Source organism: Trichomycterus rosablanca, chromosome 19, assembly GCF_030014385.1.
Source record: "Trichomycterus rosablanca isolate fTriRos1 chromosome 19, fTriRos1.hap1, whole genome shotgun sequence".
NCBI classification, from domain to species: domain Eukaryota; kingdom Metazoa; phylum Chordata; class Actinopteri; order Siluriformes; family Trichomycteridae; genus Trichomycterus; species Trichomycterus rosablanca.
In genome coordinates this window covers 12,457,124-12,476,097 of record NC_086006.1, presented here as the reverse complement: position 1 = coordinate 12,476,097, position 18,974 = coordinate 12,457,124, and the positions used below count along the sequence as shown (strand labels likewise).

Genomic DNA, 18,974 nt, shown 5'->3' with positions numbered 1-18,974 from the left:
TGTACAAAAAAACAATATAAAAATGCTAAACAGGGAATGCTATAAACTAAACTAATTGTTTTATTATTTTATATAAATCTGTGTATGTATTTGTTCAACATTTTCTTTTCCATTTGTTAAAAATTCATCAAATATAAAGTAACTTTGCATTGACAAAAAAATTAACTTTGCTTTAGAATTACAGAAATACATCTGTAGACTTAAAGTAAGCTAAAAGCTAACACAATCTTTGCTCTTGTAGTTGCCCAGAAAGTTGCCAAAGCGCAAGAGTCGATTTAAACGCTCAGATGGCAGCACTTCCTCTGACACAACATCCAGCTTCATTAAACGACAGGTAAGAATTGCTGTCAATCACTGTTTATCATTTATTAAATTTTTACCATAGTGAATACGGTGGCACAATGACTTCTACAATTAATTCATTAAGATTTCAGATCCCTTAATTGTTTTTAATCTTTAGTAGGGTTGCATTTGTGGCCTTTATTGAGATTTTTGGAATTTTAAGTACAGATTGGTAAAAAGGCCAAAAAAGTAATGACAAAACTGTCTTTTTGTTTTTTTAGCTTAACAGTAAAAATATACAAAAACATACTGCACCTAAAAACATGTAGATTCCAAGAAAATAAAATAACTTCTTAAATAAAACTAAACTAAGACAGTTAGTGAGTCACTCATTGACTAAAGTTATACTTACTTAAGTTTATTTACTTGTGCTTGTACATATTTAGCTGAAAATTTGAATGTTACGGCATCACAGTGGCTCAGCTAGTAGCACTGTTGACTTACAACAAGAAAATCCTGGATGTGGCAAGTATAATTGAACACAATTGTCAATTGAATTTGTTTGACTTGTTGTATTGGGGGCAATTACCATTTCAGGCTGTCACTGACAAAACATGACTACTGTTGAGCAGTGCTGACTCAGAATGGGGAATTTTGACTGTGACTGTTCATTCTAGCATTCAGGACGCAAATGCTAGTAGTGCAAGATAGGGGGTCTGTACTGCTCTTAATCATAAACCCATCACGCATGCCACAGCATCTAATTTAGCTGAATGGTAAGCTAATGGCCATTGCATACCACCATGCTCCTGAGCTAGGTAGGCCATGAGCTGGTGCAGATACCAAGGCTAAGGCTACGTTGTATTGTATTACAATATTTATATTTCCGAAACACTGTCTATTAGATCAAGAAGCGTAGCGTTTATTCCTTTGGATAAATAGAATGTTTTCTGTGCCTCCATTGGCATATTTTGTCATAGACAGGATGCAGACTTGCCTTCTTTATTTTTTTCCAGTTTCCTAATATTTTATAAACTGTGAAATAAATCTTGCTTATGCTGACTTGTGGTGAATCATGACTTATTTATACAGGAGGTAGAGAGGGATCCAACTTTTATAAGTACAGTCAGCTTTTCCTACATGGGTCCCTGTAACTTAATCTTGTTCACAAAGGGTTTTATGGCTAAAGGTTTTCATTTCAATCACACTGTGGCATATTTACCCGAATATTTACTTAAATTTTTGTTGGATATGTTACATCAAATTTTTTTTAGATATTCAAACCAAATGACATTTTTAAATTAGCATTTTATGTATTGACTGTAGAAATGCAATTGCTTAGTTACTTAATTACCTAAGTGACCAAATGTAATGGATATTGTGTTTAATTATGTTAGACACGCTTAAATAAATCACTTTTCTAGCAAGTAGGCTGAAATTCTGCAAGCAGCACACTATGCTGTCAGTCTGGAATAAGGATGCAAATTTTGCCAGTTTCTTTTAACTGAGAACTGACCATCATTAGTAAATGGGCAACTAATAACGACACATTATTTATAGCGACACATTATGTCCGAGATGAACATAGACTATATAATCCAAAGGTTTTTGGACACTTCATCATGAGATTGTTGGATATCTATCAGAAGAACTCTGGTTCTTGAATTGGTTCTGTTAAGGCTTCCTCGAACCTTGGTGCTTTTAAGATCACTGGCCCTTGTTTCCACCAGTTTTTAGGAGCCAAGGATGCGTCATCAGTGGTGGAGCATGTAGATTACCTGCAAGCATGTGCTATTGTCACAGATCGTTTTTCTGCAAAAGCATTGATCAACTGTTGGTGTTAAAAAGACGTAGAAGGTTACTCTGTTAAATCTTAAATCTTAATGTCCTTTTTAACTGACAGCATTAATCAAATAATAAATTTTTTCTAAGTCATTACCATTGCTGGTCTAGACAGGGTTACAGAGTTGTTTTTTTGCAGTATTATGGTTACAGCAACAATCCAGTATGATTTGCTAAAAACTACTCTTAATTCGTCTGATTCCATTTCCATCCTTTCCTTTAATTCCCAAGTGCTAATCAAATATAGACAGTATAACTTTGTGTAAACTATTGATTTTTAAACTGTTAAAAGTTAAAATTCAGTGAACAAAAAATAAATGGAACATGAAGGGAAGGTGTGTAGTAAATGGATATGTAGTATGGTAGAGCATCTTTAAAATCAACTGCATTAACTGCAGGATGAGAAATGGCAGCGCTGTCAAACAGCAGACAGCACCAGCATTACTGATTCACACAGCCCATAAACACTGAGATGAAGTACCGTGTGTTTGTGTGTGTGTGTGTGTGTGTGTGTAGTGTGTGTGTAGTGTGAACTAGGTAGTAAAAAGCAGTTAAGTTTAATGTCTGAGTCCAGTGCTACACTTATTAGCAAGGTAAGATTAGTTCTTGTGTGTGTGTTGTGTGATTGTGTTTGTATACTTTTTAAACATCCAGTGTGCCCAGTATACTGTTTTATTCATTTCTTGACTGCATTTTTTACAATAATAGATGAATAAAATTACAGGCAGGAAATTTTTTAAACATTAAAAAAAAATCTGGTGTGTTCTTTCTGTTAATTTCCTCACATACCCTGCGCTGTGCAAGCACTGTTTCAGGTCGTTATTTAGAGCTGACAAAATCAGGCCTGTGGTATATCTCCAGAGACAAATATAGAAGAAAGTGAGTGTCTATTTTTGAGTTAAACCAGAATTAAGACTAAGGCAAATAAGGCAAAAGTATGTGGACACCCATCCTAATTATCAAATTTAGGTGTTTTAGTGATTTAGTGAAGTTGTGCAAAAAGAAATGTATAAAATACATGTTTATTTCAGACTTTCTGGCATTCCAGCATAGCCATGGCCCTTTGCACAAAACAAGTTCTATAAATACTTGGTGTAAACACATTTAAGTGGCCCACAGAGCCCTGACCTTAAAGCTGTGGAATACCATTTCTATAAATTGGTATGTCAATTTAGAGATTTAAACAAACACTCCAAAATCTTGTGAAAAGCCTCACAGACAGAGTGAAAGCTGTAATTGCTTGCAGGGACAAGTCTATATTGATGCTATTGGTTTTAGAATAGAATGACCATCAAGCTTATGGTCAGGTGTCCACACACACACACACACACACACACAGTGTGCCCTGTGACTTAATTTTTTTTTTCCCCACAATGCTAATTTTTGTTCTTTTTTCAGTTTAATTTTTTTTGTTTTGAAGTATTTTTGTTGTTTTAGTAGACATTGTAAATATTTTTGCTTGCTTCCACTTTTTTAGGGAGGCATTTTGTAGCCATCGAATCTCATGGTGACACTAAGTGACTTCTCTTCTATTGTGTTTCGACTTCCTTTTACAAACTCCATTTACAAACTCCATTTACAAACTTTGTAAAAATACAATAAAAACTAAAATCTGAATTTGTTAATTCACTTGTTTCTTTATTTAACAGACAAAAAGACAAACAAAAGATTTTAATAATGAACCTAATTCTGTTTGTTAAATATAAACAAATTTATGAATGGATACCTGGAGCACACTAAAAAGCTGGGACAGAGTCATGTTTACCACTAGGCCATAATCATTTTTCTTTTCTTTTAAATAACTTGAGCTGCTTAGCAGTCCACTGGTCACTGTTGTCTGATTCGCCTCTTCATGCTGCACCATTCAATTTTAATAGAAGACAAATCTGGACTGCAGCCAGGCCAGTCAAGCACATGCATTCTGTGTCTATGAAGCCACACTGTTGTAGTGTGTTACGACATGAGGCCTGACCTAGTCTTGCTGAAACAGTCATGGACTTTCCTGGAAAAGATGTTAGTTTGGTGACAGCTTGTGTCTCCCCAAAATCCCAATAAACTTCTCCACGTCAATGGTACCTTCACACCTGGCAATTCTTCTCTGAAGTTTGGCATCAAGTGGTAAGACCCATTACTGCTTGTAAGGACTGATCCTTTGGTGTATCTTCATTTAATACCCAGTCATGATTCCCTTACCTGCTTCTTGTGAAAGCTGTAACTTTTTACTCTTGTTTTGCCTCTGTCCCTTTTTTTGGAGCACGTTGCAGGCATCAAATTCTAAATTCTAAATACAAAATGACAAAACTTTTTTGGAGTTTTGTTTTGCATAATATTTTACACATTCCTGTACATTTCAGTAGTGTCCTATAACATTATTTATTATAATAATGTTAGAATATACAACCCCAAAAAAAAAAAAAGTTGGGACAGTATGGAAAATGCAAGTAAAATAAAAATGCAGTGTTCCTTACATTTACTTTGACTTTTATTCGATCGCAGACAGTTTAAACCCAAGATATTTCATGTTTTGTCTGCTCAACATAATTTAATTTGTTAATATACCTCCATTCCTGCATTTCAGGTCTGCAACACATTCCAAAAAAAGTTAGGACAGAGGCAATGTTGGTTTTATTGTTCACTTTTGTTTGACAGTTCCCCTTAATTACATCCCTCCCCACCTGCCCCACCACAAAAAAAAAAGAACCTGCAATGGATAGGCGCACTGTGTACTGCTGTTTTTGCCTTTCCTTACCTTATTTCTCCCTACCAACATCAGATACAACAAGCCTCTGGCTTACTTCTCACCCACACCTACTCTCGCCAAATATAGCACATAACCTCTGCATTACATATGTATCATCCACATATCATGCTAACTCAGCAGGGTTTCCTATTGGAAAAAGTACCACATTTATTAAATCTCTCTTAAAATGTACAACCCCAAATCAGAAAAAGTTGGAACAACATGGAAAATGCAAATAATGGAAAAAAAACCCCACAGTTTCTTACATTTACTTTGACTTTTATTTGATTGCAGACAGGATGAACCTGAGATATATGTTTTTTTCTGGTCAACTTAATTTCATTTATTAATAAACATCCATTCCTGCATTTCAGGCCTGCAACACATTCCAAAAAAGTTGGAACAGTAAAGCATTTACCACTTCATAATGTTGCCATTCCTTTTCACTACACTTAAAAGACGTTTTGGCACTGAGGATACCAAGTGATTTAGTGTTTCAGCTTTTATTTTGTCTCATTTTTCCTGCAAACACGTCTTATGATGTGCAACAGTTTGGGGTCATTGTTGTCACTTTTTTCGTTTCAAAATTCTCCACACATTCTCTATTGTAGACAGGTCAGGACTGCAGGCAGGCCAGTCCAGTACACGTACCCTCTTCTTTCACAGCCATGCCTTTGTAATGTGTGCAGCATGTGGTTTTGCATTGTGTTGTTGAAAAATGCATACTTGGAAAAGGCAGCATATGTTGCTCTAAGACCTCAATGTACTTTTCTGAATTAATGCTGCCATCACAGAAGTGTAAATGACCTTTGCCATGGGCACTGACACAGCCCCATACCATGACAGACCCTGGCTTTTGGACTTGTTGCTGATAACAGTCTGGATCTTTGGTCCGGAGCACACAGCGTCCAAAGATCTGGAATGCTAATTTATCTTACCACAATACACGTTTACACTGTGTGATGGTCCATCCTAGGCAAGGCAAGGCAAGTTTATTTGTATAGCACCTTTCATACACAGTGGCAATTCAAAGTGCTTTACATAAGGAAAAATTAAAAGCATTAAAACATTCCTGAGATCTAGAACCTCAGAAAGACTTCTTGCAAACATTTAGTTACAATTAAGAACATGAAATTCAAACAAGAGAGATAAAAATTAAGAACATGAAAAATTAAAAGAAAATATTGTAAAATATACCCTACAATTTGGGAAATACGAAATTAAAACAAGAGAGATAAGCAATTAAAACATGAAAACTAAAAGAAAATATAGTAAAATATACACTACAATTTAGAATGTACACTATTCTATAAAAAGAATTATTAAGAGCATGAAAAACTAAAAGAAATAGGGTAATAGCAAAAATTTCGAGCTCAATCATAGGCACAAGAAAAAAGAAAAGTTTTTAACCTGGATTTAAACATTTCTACATTTGCGGAACATCTAATATCTCCTGGCAGTCTGTTCCAGTTATATGCAGCCCAACAGCTAAATGCTGCTTCACCATGTTTAGTTTGGACTCTGAGCTCAACTAGCTGACCTGAGTCCATGGATCTAAGAGATCTACTAGGTTTATATTCTCTAAACATTTCTGAGATGTATTCTGGGCCGAACCCATTCAGTGATTTATAGACCAGTAGCAGCACTTTAAGTTCTATTCTGTAACTAACCGGAAGCCAGTGTAGAGATTTTAGAACTGGAGTGATGTGCTCAGTTTTCTTCGTCTTAGTTAAAACTCTAGCAGCAGCGTTCTGAATGAGCTGTAACTGTTTAATGGTCTTTTTGGGAAGTCCAGTTAAGAGACCATTACAATAGCCCACCCTACTGGAGATAAAAGCATGGATCAGCTTCTCTAGGTCTTGTTGGCACACTAGACCCTTGATTTTGGCTATATTTCTAAGATGGTAGAAGGCTGTTTTGGTGATGGTTTTAATATGGCTGGTGAATGTAAGATCTGAGTCTATTAGAACGCCAAGATTTCGGACTTGGTCTTTGGTTTGTAGAGCCCGGGAACTGAGGTGCTCACTGACACTAGACCTCTTTTCTTTGCTGCCAAACACCACAATCTCTGTTTTGTCCTTATTTAACTGTAAAAAATTCTGGCTCATCCAGTTATTGATGTCCTCCAGACACTGACACAGTGAATCTATTGGGCTGTAATCATCTGGTGAGAGAGCCAGATATATCTGTGTGTCATCTGCATAACTATGGTAATCAATGTTGTTAGCCTGTAGCATTTGGCCTAATGGCAGCATATAAAGATTGAACAGAAGAGGTCCGAGAACTGATCCCTGGGGGATTCCACATGTCATAGCCACCCTGTCAGATTCACAGCTGCCAATAGTGACGAAGTAACTCCGGTCTTCTAAATAAGACCTGAACCAATTAAGGACTGTTCCGGAAAGTCCAACACAGTTTTCCAACCTATCCAGCAATATTCTATGATCTACAGTGTCAAAGGCAGCACTAAGATCCAGTAAAACCAGAACTGATATTTTACCCGAGTCAGTATTCAGCCGTAGATCATTTAACACTTTTATGAGAGCCGTTTCAGTGCTGTTTTGAGCTCGAAAGCCTGACTGAAATTTGTCAAAATAACCACTGGAATTAAAAAAACTGCTGACTTGATTGTAAACAACTTTCTCAATGATCTTAGCTATGAAAGGAAGATTTGAGATCGGCCTGTAGTTGTTTAACACAGACGCATCCAGAGTTCTCTTTTTTAGGAGTGGCTTAATGGCAGCTGTTTTCAGTGACTTTGGGAAAACGCCTGATGCTAGTGAGCCATTAACAATTTGTTGCAAATCAGTTTTTACAGAGTTAAAAATAGTTTTAAAAAAATTCAGATGGCAGCATGTCGAGACAACATGTCGATGATTTAAGATGCTGAACTGTTTTCTCCAGAGTTTTTTGGTCTATTGTATTAAATTGTGACATAATAGTCATGTTATTTTTAGGTGTCTGTAGGGGCGGCATGGTTTCATCGTTTGACTGAGTGGCGTTGATGGCCAGTCTAATAGTTTTGATTTTTTCACAGAAGAAATGAGCAAATTCATTACATTTCTCTGTGGACAGAAGTTCTGGTGTGATCCGTTTTGGAGGATTTGTAAGCTTGTCGACCACGTTGAATAGAGTGCGGGTGTTGTTGATGTTCCTGTTAATGATCTTAGAGAAGTGCAGCTGTCTAGCCCTGCATAACTCCGAGTTAAAACTACAAAGGCTTTGCTTATAGAGATCATAGTGGATTTGAAGTTTAGTTTTCCTCCACTTACGTTCAGCTCTCCTGCATTCTTTTTTCAGAGCTATTACCATCATTGTGTTACGCCATGGTGCTTTCTGTTTGCTCAACGTTTTCATGACTTTTACCGGGGCAACCACATCCATGACAGTCAATATTTTCACATTAAAGTTATCCAGGAGTTCATCAACTGACTCTGCAATTAAAGTTGGTGATATAGCTATGGCCTCCATAAACTGAGAACTAGTACTTTCATTTATGCACCTTTTCTTAACAGAAACAGAGCTAGTTTGAGCATCTGGAGTGATCAGCATTTCAAAGAAGACACAAAAATGATCAGAGAGGGCCAAGTCCTTGACCATAACAGAAGCAATGTTAAGACCTTTAGAAATAACTAGATCCAGAGTGTGCCCTCGAGTATGTGTAGGCCCTTTCACATGTTGCAATAGACCAAACGTGTCAAAAAGACCAAAAAGTTCTTTGGTGTTATTGTCCTTGTTATTATCTAAGTGGATGTTAAAATCCCCAGTTATGATGAAAAAGCTGTACTCAGTGGAGATAACTGACAGTAGTTCAGCAAATTCATCTATAAAATGTGCAGAGTATCTTGGAGGTTTATAAATGGTTAAAAATAAAATTTTGGGAGTACCCTTCAAAATAAAACAGAGGTATTCAAAAGACATAAAATTGCCAAGCACAGTCTCTTTGCACTGGAATACATCTTTAAATAAGGCAGCTACTCCTCCACCTTTCCTACCACTTCGACACACATTCATAGAACTGAAGTTTGCTGGTGCTGTTTCATTAAGAACAGTAGTACTGCTGCCTTCTGCTAACCATGTTTCACTTAGAAACAGAAAATCTAAACTGTAGGATAGAATTATGTCATTCACTAAAAATGATTTGTTGGCTAGAGATCTAATATTAAGCAGAGCTAGCTTTAAAGGAACCACAGGAGCCTCTGGGGCAGCCCAAGGTTGTCGTGGTACAGGTAAGAGGTTAGACTGGTTGACTTGATATGCTGAATGCGTTCTATTCTTTCTATTTCTAATCAACACAGGAATAGAAAACATTTCAGGCATACTGGGTCCAAGCTTACTCTCCAAACTGTTGTCAGTATCATATCTGCTATAGCAAGGACCCTGAACACATCACAACGAGTTATCATTGTTTTGTATTCTGCAGCCGCTATCAGTAGCACTCGCTGAACATTCTGAACTCTGTACAGCCAGAAGAGATGAAGTACAAGGCTGCTGCTGATGGTGCTGAAGTGGCCTCAGAGCACGGGGAAGGGGGGGAAGGGGGGGAAGGGGAGGGGGTGCCCTGGGCTTTTTGGGTGAAACCTGTGGACTGGCTGAGATGGTGTGAGAATTTAGTCCCAACACACACTAGTTTCTCCATTTTCTCTGTGAAATCCATATGTGGAGGTGATGTTGTTGAGAGAGAGAAATTGGAGGATGACTGTGATGTCTCTGCTGTTGACTGCTGTGTCACTGCCTGATGATGAAGGTCGTAATAGCTTTCATCAAGAGTCAGAAACTCAGCCTGAGATGTGTTCTCCAGTGATGGGGATTGTATGTTTGATGGTCCTTCATGGTTGAAGGCAGGTGAGGGAGGTTGAGGATGCACGTATTGTGTCGAGTCAGTCCAAGAAGCAGATGGGTGGCGAAGAGCAAAATGGAGGTTGTCCTTTAGTGCCTTCACTCCAGTCTTGCTTAGGTGGGTGCCATCTGGGTAAAAAAATTCTCTGCGCCCCCAGAATAGATTACAATTGTCAATATAATCCAAACCTTTCAAACTGCAGGTTCTGCTTAGCCACGTGTTGAGGTTGAGTAGCCGTGAAAACATATTAGATCCTCGGGCTGGGAGAGGTCCACTGATGAACTTCTGAGCAGTCAGCTTCTCAAGTGTATTAAACAGTTCAGTGAAGTTGTTCTTTAAGATTTCTGACTCCTCTCTGCGAATGTCACTTCTGCCCACGTGCAGAATAATTCGGTCGATCGCTCCATGCTGGAAGAGAATGTTGCGAAGTTCCTCATTTAATTCCGAGACAGTCACATTCGGGAGACAGCATGTTAGCATTGATCTGCTGCCTATATTCTTGATGGCAGAGTCACCGACGATCAGAGTTTTCAGCGCGTTCTCTGCGTCAGGCGAGGGCCTCTGCTTAATCAGCCTCGTGTTTTTGCTAGCCCGCTTTGAGACCCCTTTTATAGTCAGCTTCGCTGGTTTTGATTCGTTACCATTACCGCTGGGGGTAACCTCGATCAGATTTCTGAGCGGTTCAAAACGATTCAGCAAAGGGATCGGTTTTTGTTGCGACCCTGCTATTTTCCCACGGGGTGCAATTGTGCTAGCTTTTGGAATAGTTTTAGCTTTCCGAGCCCATGATGAGCAGTCTGGCGTGGAAGACATTAAGACAGCCACCTGCTGCTTTTGTGCTTTTGGTTTTGCTCCAAGTTTGTGCCACCGACTTATTCTCTCACATGGCTCGTTTCTGTTCCCCTGTTTTGATTGACTTCTGTCAAGCTTCGGGAAGTCTGTTAAGCTGTCTAGCCTTAGTTTAGCTGGTTGTTCTGTGTTAGATTTTGACTCACCCTTGAGTGATCTGGAACCATTTCTCCTCTCCGTTCCAGGTAGGATTGTGAGCATTTTTGTCTCCAGCACAGCGATTTTCCATAGAAGTCTGTAGCAGTTGGAGCAGCACGAAGAACCCGCTGTAGTGATAGGAGCCATGGTAGTCCTGATAACTGTGCCCGAGTTTTTTAGTCTGACGGCTAGTGGAAAACTCTGTTAACTAAATGTCTAGTTTAATGTATTTCTGTAATGTATTTCTGTAATTCTGTGCCTTTCCAGCCGATCTATTGTCGGTGTCTGCTGATTGAGCTCTATATTTTAGAAATAAAAGATAAAAAATAACTAAAATAACTAAAAACTAAAAGCAAGCGGAGAGCAGACAGAAAGCGTGCAGCCAGAGCGAGCGTCAAGGACGGTGTCCTAGATGCCTCCAAGCCCAGAGAAGTTGACGCCGCTTTTGGACATGGTTAACATGAGGCTTCTTTTTTGCCCAGTAAATTTTTAAGTGGCATTTGTGCATGTAACTCTGTATTGTAGTTGGTGGTGATTATTATTATTGTAGTAACCCTGTTTCCAAAGGCATAACTTCTGGGAAAAAAAGTCTAGAGCAAACTGTATTGAGAAAAAGATAATTTTAGCAAGCTTTTTAATGTAATTAATTCATTAGCTTATAAAGGATATCACATGTAGTTCGAGTAGAGACTGTAGTTGGCCTGTAAATACATTGCATGACTTTATCCACCTTCAGATGTGACAGTGATCTCTGTCTCATTCGTTTATTGTAAGAGCATGGTCCAGATAACCTAACTATTGAAAATACATTTATGACTACATAATCTGGGGAATTCTAGACTCCTGTCTCCACACATAGATCCACAGCTTTGTTGGTTATTGTCAGTGTCAGAAAAATCATGCTTTTAGAACAGAGACTGCAAAATGGAAAAGAAATTAGATAGAATGTACCAAAAAGAGAGTGTTACAATGGCAAAGTGTGTATTCAGTTTTGTAGGCTATAGGCCACAATTTAAAGTCTTATAAAACAAGAAAATTTAATTGTTATTACATCACTCCACTATACTCTTAAGAAATACTTTCTACACATTGGTTGTAACACATTTCTTTGGTAAATTTTTGTGCATTGGTAGTAGGGCTGCCGCGATTGGTCGACCTAGTAGATGACGTCGACACATTCAATATTTTAAGTCGATGCATTGTTTTTAAAATATATGATCTTTTTTTATTTCTACAATGTTTCCATTCATAACCGTTTATATGATTTCCCTCAGCACTACTTGCTGCATGCAAGACCTAAGTCGTATTTGGTCCAGTCACTGGTTGGCATCATTAAGCGCAGTATTAAAAAAATGCTGTCTGCAGCAGTCAGAGGCCACCTGTAGAGAGCTTTCAAAGAAAAGCTAAAAATTTTCCAAGACCCAAATCATCAAAAATTTGGGAATACTTAAAACTGGCACAAAACAAAAAGGTGGTTTGTACAGTGTGCAAAGCTTTGATGGTACCACAGCAGCACTAGCATGATGTTAGATAGATAGATAGATAGATAGATAGATAGATAGATAGATAGATAGATAGATAGATAGATAGATAGATAGATAGATAGATAGATACTTTATTGATCCCGAAGGAAATTAAAGCCCCAGTAGCATAGTACAACAAATAATTAACAGAACAAAACAAAAGCAAACAGAAAATAAAAATAAAACCGAGTCTTTCTTGTGATTAACATAAAATGAATAACTGGTAACTGTAATGATGCATGAGGTATATTGCTAGTGTAAAAATTGAATAGTAATTAAATTATTAAATAGTAAAGTGACGTGACAATATTGCACAATGAGGCCAATATAGCCATATATACACATACACATATACACCCATATACAGTGTATCACAAAAGTGAGTACACCCCTCACATTTCTGCAGATATTTAAGTATATCTTTTCATGGGACAACACTGACAAAATGACACTTTGACACAATGAAAAGTAGTCTGTGTGCAGCTTATATAACAGTGTAAATTTATTCTTCCCTCAAAATAACTCAATATACAGCCATTAATGTCTAAACCACCGGCAACAAAAGTGAGTACACCCCTTAGTGAAAGTTCCTGAAGTGTCAATATTTTGTGTGGCCACCATTATTTCCCAGAACTGCCTTAACTCTCCTGGGCATGGAGTTTACCAGAGCTTCACAGGTTGCCACTGGAATGCTTTTCCACTCCTCCATGACGACATCACGGAGCTAGCGGATATTCGAGACTTTGCGCTCCTCCACCTTCCGCTTGAGGATGCCCCAAAGATGTTCTATTGGGTTTAGGTCTGGAGACATGCTTGGCCAGTCCATCACCTTTACCCTCAGCCTCTTCAATAAAGCAGTGGTCGTCTTAGAGGCGTGTTTGGGGTCATTATCATGCTGGAACACTGCCCTGCGACCCAGTTTCTGGAGGGAGGGGATCATGCTCTGCTTCAGTATTTCACAGTACATATTGGAGTTCATGTGTCCCTCAATGAAATGTAACTCCCCAACACCTGCTGCACTCATGCAGCCCCAGACCATGGCATTCCCACCACCATGCTTGACTGTAGGCATGACACACTTATCTTTGTACTCCTCACCTGATTGCCGCCACACATGCTTGAGACCATCTGAACCAAACAAATTAATCTTGGTCTCACCAGACCATAGGACATGGTTCCAGTAATCCATGTCCTTTGTTGACATGTCTTCAGCAAACTGTTTGCGGGCTTTCTTGTGTAGAGACTTCAGAAGAGGCTTCCTTCTGGGGTGACAGCCATGCAGACCAATTTGATGTAGTGTGCGGCGTATGGTCTGAGCACTGACAGGCTGACCCCCCACCTTTTCAATCTCTGCAGCAATGCTGACAGCACTCCTGCGCCTATCTTTCAAAGACAGCAGTTGGATGTGATGCTGAGCACGTGCACTCAGCTTCTTTGGACGACCAACGCGAGGTCTGTTCTGAGTGGACCCTGCTCTTTTAAAACGCTGGATGATCTTGGCCACTGTGCTGCAGCTCAGTTTCAGGGTGTTGGCAATCTTCTTGTAGCCTTGGCCATCTTCATGTAGTGCAACAATTCGTCTTTTAAGATCCTCAGAGAGTTCTTTGCCATGAGGTGCCATGTTGGAACATTCAGTGACCAGTATGAGAGAGTGTGAGAGCTGTACTACTAAATTGAACACACCTGCTCCCTATGGACACCTGAGACCTAGTAACACTAACAAATCACATGACATTTTGGAGGGAAAATGACAAGCAGTGCTCAATTTGGACATTTAGGGGTGTAGTCTCTTAGGGGTGTACTCACTTTTGTTGCCGGTGGTTTAGACATTAATGGCTGTATATTGAGTTATTTTGAGGGAAGAATAAATTTACACTGTTATATAAGCTGCACACAGACTACTTTTCATTGTGTCAAAGTGTCATTTTGTCAGTGTTGTCCCATGAAAAGATATACTTAAATATCTGCAGAAATGTGAGGGGTGTACTCACTTTTGTGATACACTGTACATACATATTTACACATGCAAATACATACACATATATACTCATGTACACATATGCAAATACATACACACATACAGTATATTCATATATACATACATATATATATACACCTGCACATGCACATGCATACAAGTGCATACAAGTAAGTACACACATGGCTACACTAGAAACCCTCACTCTTTAGCTACAGTCAGCCGTCCCTGCCTGGTGGAGTTGTAGAGCCTAATGGCTCTGGGTACGAATGACTTTCTAAGCCTGTCCGTGGAGCAGCTCTGAGACAGCAGCCTGTCACTGAACATGCTCCTTTGTTTAGTAATCACTGTATACAGTGGGTGACTGACATTGTCCATGATAGAATAGAGTTTACACAGTGTCCTTTTTTCTGCCACTGTTACCAGTGGTTCCAGTTCAATGCCTACCACTGCACCAGCTCGTCTAATCAGTTTGTCCAGTCTTGCTTCGTCTTTCTTTTTAATGCTGCCACCCCAGCACAGCACCGCATAAAAAAGAACACTGGCCACAACAGATTGGTAGAACATATTCAGGAGTTTGTTGCATACATTAAAGGACCTTAACCTTCTAAGAAAATAGAGTTGGCTCTGTCCCTTTTTGTATAGAGTGTCAGTATTCACTGACCAGTCCAGTTTGTCATCCAGTTGCACCCCTAGGTATCTGTAGCTCCTGACAACTTCCACAGCATTCCCTTCGATGGATACTGCACGTCTATATTGTTTCATTATGCTTCTTAATCGCAGAGATCTTGGAATACCGTATTCCTTAGCGAGTTTAGTTAGGGCGCATGAGACGCGGCAAAACCTTTACTTCCATATTGTTTCATTATGCTTCTTAATCGCAGAGATCTTGGAATACCGTGTTTTTTAGCGAGTTTAGTTAGACCACCGCACACTTTTCTGCATTGGGCTTGCGATTTTTGCGGTTGAAAGCGCAAAAAGCTTCTTCTTCAGGCTAACTTTCCTTCAGCGTAATATATTATGCTGAGGATGCATAGCACTTTATCAACAAACCAAGCACAGTTTTGGTGTTATTTTGGAGCATTTGCCACAGAAAAATCACGCACATGTTTGGCAGATTTCGTTTGCTGAACATCTGCCAATTTAGTAAAGTAAAGAAATAATTTTTGACAGTTTTTTTGTCAACTGTGAACTGTAATTGTCTGAAGCTTTGTGCCCATATGACTATGTCAGCAAATCAAATGATTCAATACCAGGTTAAGCTAAGTTCCCTTCAACACAATGTAGGTTGTTCAACCCATACTGTGCTATCTCCTCCCTCATGAAATGAGTCCCCACCACTCTCAATTTTAGAGTCTGTTTCTGAACCTGAATCAGATTTAGGATTTAGATCAAATTCATTTCTTATGCACTGAAGTGGAAAACAAATGTGAAATATGATAAGATTTGCAGAAACACGTTACATGTCATATTACTTATCAAAACTTAGAAACACGCCACTCAAGTGGCGCACCGGTAAAAACACACACTAACACACCAGAGCTGGGATTTTAAATACATTGTATCAAATCTCATCTCTGCCATACGGCTGGGCTGGATGGCCACATGAACAATGATTGGCTGTTGTTCACAGGATGGTTAGGCCGGACCAGGGTTCCTCATAACTGGTGCAATTACGACCTCTGCTGGCAGATTGATGGCGCCTGCGCAGAATTGAGGAATAGTGCTCCATGCACAAGGCTGATCTACATATGAACTTGCCTCGTGCAGGTGAAAAGAGGCAGTTGGTACTTTGGTACTTAGAAACACTAATAAAATAAAACAAAACATTTTGTAATTTAAGTAGGGAAGTCAACAAACAATGTTTGTGAGCTCAGAGTTCTTTATGAACTGTTTCTCTTTTGGGGCCATTTGGTGATTGGTTTGTCGACAGATTCCGTATTATTTGTTTAAATTGCTATTTTCTGCAATCTGTTTGACAGTGCAGCATTGACCTACTCAACGAAATTGATTTTTTTGGTGTTATTTATCTGTACAATATTCTAAATGTTAATTTGGCTGATAAATCTGCCTGGTGCCTGAACTTAGTTTAAAGTTTAATTTTTGCTTTTTAATTTTTTTGCAGTTTTTTTTTTTTCCTTTTCATTTCAGTAACAGTTGTTTGCAGTTTATTTGACTTTTTTCTGTATACCTACTCACCAGACCGTGATTTATTACTTCAAGACACTAGGCTCTTTACAATTCATTTTCAATATAAGATTTACAATTCATTTTAAATATAAGATTTACAATTCATTTTAAATATAAGATTTACAATTCATTTTAAATATAAGATTTACAATTCATTTTCAATATAAGATTTACAGTGTGATTTTTTGAAATAACATTGCTCTTTTAACAGAAAAAAATATTCTACCGTCTGTTGATAAAACGCTGTTTTTCTTAATTATTCTTCTGTATTTGTCAGTCACCTCCTGTGCTTTTTGTTTTTTTGGTTAACTTTTTCAATTTGTGTGTTTGGCAGGGTTCAGCTGATTCATATACAAGCAGACCTTCAGATTCCGACTTGTCAGCAGAGGAGGATCGCGAGGCGTATCGGCATGAAACAGAGCGCCATGCTCAGCTACAGCTAGAGAGAGCCAAGGTCTTGCTTCTTAAAATTTTCTAAATTACTTCTTGTCTGGTAAAATGTTGTTCTAAAACTTCAATGTACTTTTCTGTAGTTATGTTGCCATCACAGAAGTTCAAATTACCTTTGCCAAGGGCACTGACACAGCCTCGTACCCTGGCTTTTGGACTTGGTTGCTGATAACAGTCTGGAGATCTCGAACACTGATCCATCTGATCACATGTTTCCACTGTGCGATGGTCCGTTTTAGTAAAACTCAACAGCGCTTCTGGACTTGGTTAACATAAGGCTTCTTTTTGGCACAGTAAAGTTTTAAGTGACATTTTTGAATGTAACTCTATTATAGTGCTAGACAAAGTAATCCCTTGCCCATGTGGTTATATCAGCTATTGTTGAGTGGCGGTTCTTGATGCAGTGCCGTCTGACAGATTGGAGATTACAGGCGTTCAGTTTAAGCTTGCACCTTTGCCTTTACTTGCACCTTTATTCCTTCAGATTTCTTGAACTGTTTAATGATATTATGCACTGTAGAGGAAGAAATATGCAAATAATTTCCAATCTTTCTTTGAAGAGCATTATTTTTCAACATTTCAATAATCTTCCCATGTCCATCTTTGCTTCTCAAAGACTCAATTTTAGGTGAATACTGCTTTCGTAACAAATAATGATTACAATTACCTGTTGACATTACCTTTTCAAAATCACTATTATTATTATTTTTACCTTATTACCTCATATACCTCATTACTAGCCCTAAATTGCTCTAACTTCCCCCAAATGCCCCCAAATGTGATACAGGCCGGAATGCAGCAATGGATGTATATTTACAAATAAAATAAAAAGTTGATCAGACAAAACATTAAATATCTTGGATTCATTTGCATTTTTCATACTGTTCAAACTTTTTGTGGTTTGGCATTGTAGCATGTCAGTGAAACCCAAAATAAAAATTCTAATAAGTAAGTTTATTGTGAAATAATTTTTTACATCATTGCAAGTTACAGGCAATGAAATACTGTATGACATGTTGGCGAAAGTGTGTGTGGGGGTGTAAGGGTCTTTTACTTATATAATGCAGATTTGAGGACACTGGAATGCTAGCGCTTTCCTGTGAGAATTTAACCTTTAATCTGGTGTACATATCTGTCTAACCAAGCCTTGCATTGTTTTTTTTTTTTTCTTGCAGTCTAAACCTGTGGCTTTTGCAGTGAAGACAAATGTAAACTACTGTGGCGCTCTGGATGAGGACTGTCCTGTTCAGGGTGCTGCCATTAACTTTGAAACCAAAGATTTTCTGCACATTAAAGAGGTGAGCAAAACTTATCCACAAAACATAACTGTAAGTAGCTCTGGCTCCGTCTTCTTCTCCCAATTTGACTCTCATACCTCCACTGCACATGCCCAAACCAGTTCAACCTTGTCTCCCTTTACTTTGTTTTTAAAATACCTGCACTGTCCCTCTAATAAACTTTTAATCTTGTCCATCCTCATTACAAGAATCACAGCATCTTTATCACTGCCTCCTCCAGCTCCAAGCCATACAACATAGCAGGTCTGACTACTGTCTTGTAAACTTTTCCTTTTACTGTAGAAGCATTTTCTCCCTTTTCCTCATGATTTTAGCCAGTTAGTCTTCCGCTGCTGGGAATCCCCATTGAGTCCAAGAAGGGTATTTTCACCTGCCCCACACCCCCTCCAACACATGCGCAGTCACTAGACCCCTTCTGTTTTGCTTGTGCCTTGGTGGATTCGCACTTGAGGCCGGATTTCGCATACAGAGAGACATGCATTGATCTCCATGCTTCTCCACTTTTGCACAGGCACCCTCTCGCTGCTAATGAGGGTCCTTGCACAGCGTTTGAAGACCCCGCCCACTTATTAGTCGCGTCTTTTCCCACACATCAGACTTGAAGGCCAATTCTGCAGGCACTGCCAATTGTGCCCTCTAGCTGGGCGCCCAGCTGATCAGAGCTGAAATTGAAACCGTGGAGTTCAGAATTCTAGCACTGGTGTGCTAGAGAACTATACTGCTGTGCCACCCGAGTGCCTCTAGTAGCTTTCTATCACAAATCACTTCTACCACTACTTCTCCATCAACACTCTCAAAGCAAACATCACATTTGTGGTGCACATTGCTGGTGTGAATCTCTTTT

General features: G+C 38.7%; 1 protein-coding gene across 1 annotated transcript in view; it reads left to right on the top strand.

Moving 5' to 3' along the window:
- The window catches only part of cacnb3a (calcium channel, voltage-dependent, beta 3a), a 44,164-nt gene that overhangs the window by 3,504 nt on the left and 21,686 nt on the right, over window positions 1-18,974 (top strand). The window contains exons 2-4 of the mRNA XM_063015128.1: window positions 242-334; window positions 16,717-16,836; window positions 18,008-18,130. Of these exons, the coding sequence (XP_062871198.1) occupies window positions 242-334; window positions 16,717-16,836; window positions 18,008-18,130 (336 nt within the window). The remainder of the gene's footprint in view (window positions 1-241; window positions 335-16,716; window positions 16,837-18,007; window positions 18,131-18,974) is intronic.